General features: G+C 51.1%; 1 protein-coding gene across 1 annotated transcript in view; it reads right to left on the minus strand.

The window, feature by feature from the left end:
• The window catches only part of LOC107119781 (deleted in malignant brain tumors 1 protein-like), a 34166-nt gene that overhangs the window by 27197 nt on the left and 1154 nt on the right, over positions 1 to 5815 (minus strand). The window contains exons 2-3 of the mRNA XM_015422375.1: positions 4413 to 4718; positions 1281 to 1595 (exon numbers count right to left, since the gene is read on the minus strand). Of these exons, the coding sequence (XP_015277861.1) occupies positions 1281 to 1595; positions 4413 to 4718 (621 nt within the window). The remainder of the gene's footprint in view (positions 1 to 1280; positions 1596 to 4412; positions 4719 to 5815) is intronic.

Consider the following 5815-nt stretch of genomic DNA (forward strand, 5'->3'; position numbering starts at 1 on the left):
CGAAATTACAACCTAGGAAATAAGAGAAGTAATAAAAGAACTAAAAAAAGGCAAATCACCAGGGCTAGATGGATTCACAAGTGAATTCTACAAAGAAATGATAGAGATAATAATGCCCGAATTGCAGGTAGTATTTAATGAAGTCTTGAAAGGGAAAAAAGCCCCAGATACATGGAAGGAAACAGAAATAATATTGATATTAAAACCTCAAAAGGACCCAGAAGAAGTAGGGTCGTATAGACCTATAAGTCTTCTAAACCAAGATTAAAAAATCTTTGCTAAAGTATTGGCAAATAGATTAAGGAAAGTTATCCCAACAATAATAAAAGGGGACCAATACGGGTTCGTTAAAGGGTTCGTTAAAGGTAGAAATATAGCACATCCCATTAGAAACATCTTAAATGTCTGCAGCTGCAAGGGTGGAGGGGTTTGGAAGCCTCTGCAGACTCAGCGACGAAGGCCACGAGCCATGAAGACTTGGCCAGCATCAAGGTGGGAGGGGGCAGCAAAGTGGCAGGCCTTGTGGCAGAGGCTGGGAGTTGTACCGAGCTTGCCTTTAACCCCCTTCCCCGTTGTCACTGCCAGGGATTCGTTGCGGCTCCATTCAAGCTGAGAGATAGAGTGGGTGGGGCAGGAGCTGCGAGACTCGCGGAGGGGATCCTTTCGCCCTCTCAGCTTTCATTTTAATTAAAAGTGGGGGCTGCTGCAAAAGAGTGCTGGCAGTGACAATGGGGTGGTTATAGATAATAGGGGGAGGGGTTCTCCCCCCCCCCCCGAATATCGTGCCCTCCCATCTATCTGTCATCTTGTGGGAGCTGCGATGGAGAATTGGCAGTGATGAGGAGGAGGGGTTAAAGCTAGGAGGGGGAAGGGATCCCCCCCTCCGTGAATATCAGGGGTCACCGGCTCACCGCTTGTACAACATACTGTATTTGGTACATACCCAAGCTATTGGAGATATTGGATTCAGGGCAAATTATTAAAATACTGTCCAGTACAGGATACCTTAAGATCAGAATTCTCCCATGAGTTTCAACTCCCCATCACCCCGGAAGCTTTTGGAGAGGGTATAGTCTAGTGGGTAGTATGGATATGCCCAGTGCCTGTTGAAATTAGTATTTTGTTGGCATGCTCTGAGCTTGGCTCATTATCATGTTTGCGATTTGGAAGGAATGAATTCCCAGTCATATGGGCTTAATGTCCCATGGGTTGTGTGCAAGTGCCCGTGGCAGAATTAAGCCGTTTGATCAGTTCGCTTTCTCCAAGATGAAGGAAGATACCTGTACATATAACCCCGGCCTCTTCAGAGTGGGTACAGTCATGAGCCCCCCACTCTTTTGCAGGGCATTTGCTGATGGCATTCTCCTTCCCTGTGCAATTGACACCATCCAGCCAGATGGGACCAGATCCGCCTCCAAAACGGGAACCTCGTGAGGCGGAGAAGGCAGTACCACACCCAAGGTAATGACACACAACTTCCGCGTCTTCAAGATCCCAATTGCTATCGCATATCGTTCCCCAGAGGCCTTCGTGGAATATTTCAACTCTCCCGGCACATTGATGATCACCCTGCACTAGCCTGATTTCTGGTGGTTCTGGGAAGGAGAAAGACATGGACAAGCAGTTAATATTTATGGAACCGATTTACTTAGTACACACTTTTCTGCATTGCCTCTGTGCTTTGATACTTGCACACTGCATTCTCAGTTGTGGAGGCATCCAGTGTGTGTAATATGAGCACTTGGGCCATTGTAGAAAAGGACATGCCATAGAATTATAGAGTTGGAAGGGATCTCCAGGGTCATCTAGTCCAAACCCCAGCACAATGCAAGAAATTCACAAATACCTCCCCCCAAAACCCCCAGTGATTGCTGTTCCATGCCCAGAAGATGACAAAATACCCTTCTCCAGCCAAATTGACCTGGAGAAAAATAGCTTCCTGACCCTGAAAGTGGCGATCAGCATTTCCCTGGGCGTGTAAGAAAGGGCCACGAGAACTAAGCATTGATGCAACCCTTCCTGCCCTCCCTCTTGTGATCTGCCTAAGGTCACAGAATCAGCATTGCTGTCAGATGGCCATCTAGCCTCTGTTTGACGACCTCCAAAGAAGGAGAGCCCACCACCTCCCGAGGAAGCCTGTTCCACTGAGAAACCTCTTTCACTGTCAGGACGTTCAAATGCAAAAATATCCCCATGATTCATGCTTTATACTTCCTGTTCAGCCCATGTTAGGAATCCCATTTTTGAGCCTGCAGGGAATCTTTAGATTTTTGGGAGGGTGTGATGAGTGTCACCCTAAAATGGCTGCTGCAGGAGGTGGAGTCAAATACAAAATGGCCACTGTAGGAGGTGAGGACACATGGTCCAGCCACTGGGGTGGGGGGGACAGCAAGCCTGGAGAAGGAGGATGTGGCTTCAGCTCCTGAACATTCATCTCTCCTCATGGAACAGTCTAGCTCCTTGGACTTTAAGACTAGAACAGGGCTCCCCAACATCAAGAAGAAGAAGTTGGATTTATACCCCACTCTTCACTCGGAGTCTCAGAGCAGCTTACAATCACCTTCCTTTCCTCTCCCCACAACAGACACCCTGTGAAGTGGGTGGGGCTGAGAGAGCTCTGAGAGAACTGCCCTTGAGAGAACAGCTCTGAGAGAACTGTGACTGACCCAAGGTCACCCAGCTGTCTGAATGTGGACAAGGGGGAATCAAACCCGGTTCTCCAGATTAGAGTCCGCCACTCTTAACAACTACACCAAACTGGCTCTCAAATTATTCAAATATTGTCCAGTACAGGATACCTTAAGAGAAGAATTCTCCCATGAGTTTCAAGTCCCATGTCACCACGGTGCTCACCAGTAACGGTGCCCAGCGGCCCCATCCACTTTCTGAAAAGCGCAGCAGGCACTGGAGAAGTACTGCTGGGTGGTATGGTGTTCACGGGCTCTACATGGGGGAATCCTGGCCTATGCTGACCTATAGGCTGATGCAGGGGTCATTTCGTAGAAAAAGAGCTAGGGGAACTCATTAGTATAACTCAGTAGCCTATGCCACACCCCCTGACATCACCGGAAGTGTGTCATAAGGCCACATACCCCGCCCCCAACGGTCCCGGCCACTGGCGCCGGCCTTGCAGCTCCACTGCTGAGCCCCATGAGGGGCCTGGCGGTGGACCTGCAAGGCCGGCGGGAGTGCAAGGAAGCCCCGCGAAGGCCCTCCCTGGCCCCAGGCAGGCAGGGGTGGGGAGAGGCAGGGAGGAAGCAACTTACCCTCCCTCTTCTCCTGCCTCCTCCTGCCTGAATGAGGGCCGGAAGCAGGGCGGCCGAAAGCAGGGGGCGGGGCTTTGTCATGTGCCCCGCCCCCGGTACCACACCCGGGGGAACTGCGATCCCCCCCGAAATGACCTCTGGGCTGGTGAGATGTGGCTGTTTCTTATACCAGGCAATTGATATGAACCTGGGGTCCCTCAATCTATATACAGCCTTAGTTTGCACAAAGAGTAGATATGTTAGCAATGCTCCATACTGCAGTTGTGGATGGGTGACAGGCCACGTTCTTCCATGTGAAAAAAAAGATTCTCCGCATATAAAAAGTGTACATGGAAGGTCAACAGTGTGGCCAGGGATTTGTTTCCTCCCTCACAGGAAGTATCCATTCACACAATCCTTAGGCTTGCACTGTTGCTTGGGTAAGTGGCAGGCCAGGCAGCGTTCCTTGGAGGTAGGGTGGCCAGGTCTTACCTCCTCGGCGGTGGGGGGTGGGAGGGAGCTTCCTGGGAGTGGGGGGTGGGGATGACATCATTGCGCATGATATCCATTGTGTGATGACTTCACTCCCACGTGACATCATCATGTTAGGCCCGTTGCACTGGGTCGTGGCTGTTGGGGGCGGGGCTTCCCCCATCGGTCAGCTGCCCGGCAGCGGGCAGGAGCCTGCAAAATGACGGAACCCCCACTTCTGCCTAGGGTTTGGCAACCCTACTTGGAGAGGAGAGGCCTAGAGGCAGGGCCGGCTTGCTCAGTAGGTGAACTAGGCATTTGCCTAGAGTGCACCAGCCCTTAGGGGCACCAAACTGCACCCGGCCTCCCTTCCCCGCCTCCTGCTGCACCCTCTGCCCTCCCTCCCTGCCTTTCTCCGAGTCTGGAGTGTCATCATGGAACTTCTTTGCTGGTGCATGGAGAGGCATGCGGCGGCGGAGGGGGGGGAGACACAAGGTGAGGGTGGGTGCCACAAAGCAGCCTCATCTGGGGGGGCACTAGTTTCGCCTAGGTCACCAAGAAACCTCGGGCCGACCCTGCCTAGAGGCTGCCAGCTGCTGCTGCTACTTAGTCCTGCCTGGCGACTATCCAAATCTTAAAACAAGCAGATGTGGGGGGGGTGGATCCTTTCCGTTTTTGTGGTTCTTTGACAATCACCTGCACACTCGACACCAGCATGGAGGCTGGGATCGCAACTGTATTCTGCCAAGGGCTTCGCTGGACATTTGAGTAGACCCTCTTCATCTCCTGTGCAGTTGAGTCCGTCCATCCAAGTGGGACCAGAGACTTGTCCAAACTTCCCTCCAGTTGGTGCTGTTAGCGCCTTCCCACAGCCTATTTCCCGGCATACAACACGGGCGTCCTTTAGATCCCAGCCATTTCCACACACGGTTCCCCACCGCTGGTTATGGAGAACTTCAACTCGACCGGCACACTGAGTTGAACCGCCAGCCAGCTTCAGCTCTGTGTAGAGGGAAAACAGTATGAGAGGGACGACCAGTGCTGTTGCTGCTACAGCAGAAGGCCTTCATTGCAAGCTATCCTGAAGTGTTTATAAAATACAAATATCAGCATGTTGTCGAAGGCTTTCACGGCCGGAGTTTATTAGCTGTTGTAGATTTTCCGGGTTGTATGGCCGTGCTCTTGGTATGGTCATGCCAAGTCCACAGCCATACAATCTGGAAAATCTACAACAGCTAACAAATATCAGCATCCCCATGCTCAGTGAAAGCAGCAGTCTCACCATGTTGTGTTCAGCTATCCTCAAAGTGATTCTTCGTTCGTATTCAAAACTGGGGTGTGGTGACGGCATCCATTCCATTCCGTGTATTACAAGAATGTAGGGTTCCAGGACCCCTGCTGGGGGAGGAGGAGCCCCCACTTTTGGGGGGTGCTTCCCCCCCGCACCGGCCAGCTGGCTGGTAAGGAAATTTCCCAATCCCGAATGAAGTTTTTTGGGCCACTTCTGGTAACTGGAGACTGATATGTAACTGTATCCTTCTTAATGGTGGGATTAATCACGAAGGATACAATTGCATGTTGGTCTCCAACTCTGCCATATTCATTTACCTCACTGTGTCCCCCTTCCCCAGAATTTAATCCAAAACAAATGGTGACCATATAAATTGAGCTCGTTATTCCCGTTTGGTTTTCGCATCTGTTAAAACGTCTTCATTATGTCGTCTGCTAATTTGCTTTTCGCCCTCTGCCTATATGTATGAACTGATAACTTCCATTTCAGTGTGTCTGAGGAAGTGCTCACGCACACGAAAGCTCACGCCTTGAATAAAACTCTGCGGGTCTTAAAGGTGCCCCTGGACTCAACCTTCCTTCCGTTTCCTCTGAATAGATACCAGTCGGCACCACAGGAGGGAGCACGGCCCCAAGAAATATTCACCCCACAGAGTTTCAGGACTCAGTCCGCCACTTTCAAGATTTTATTCCATCCTCAGCTCTCATCGACTAGTGCCCACTTCTTCGGGTGCAGGATTGGTTCCCCGCCCAGGAAGAAAAGCTCACATCACTCCTGTTCCATAAGGAGAGGCTGACATGGCATTCCT

This window comes from Gekko japonicus, unplaced genomic scaffold (assembly GCF_001447785.1).
Source record: "Gekko japonicus isolate JY-2015 unplaced genomic scaffold, Gekko_japonicus_V1.1 scaffold971, whole genome shotgun sequence".
NCBI classification, from domain to species: Eukaryota; Metazoa; Chordata; class Lepidosauria; order Squamata; family Gekkonidae; genus Gekko; species Gekko japonicus.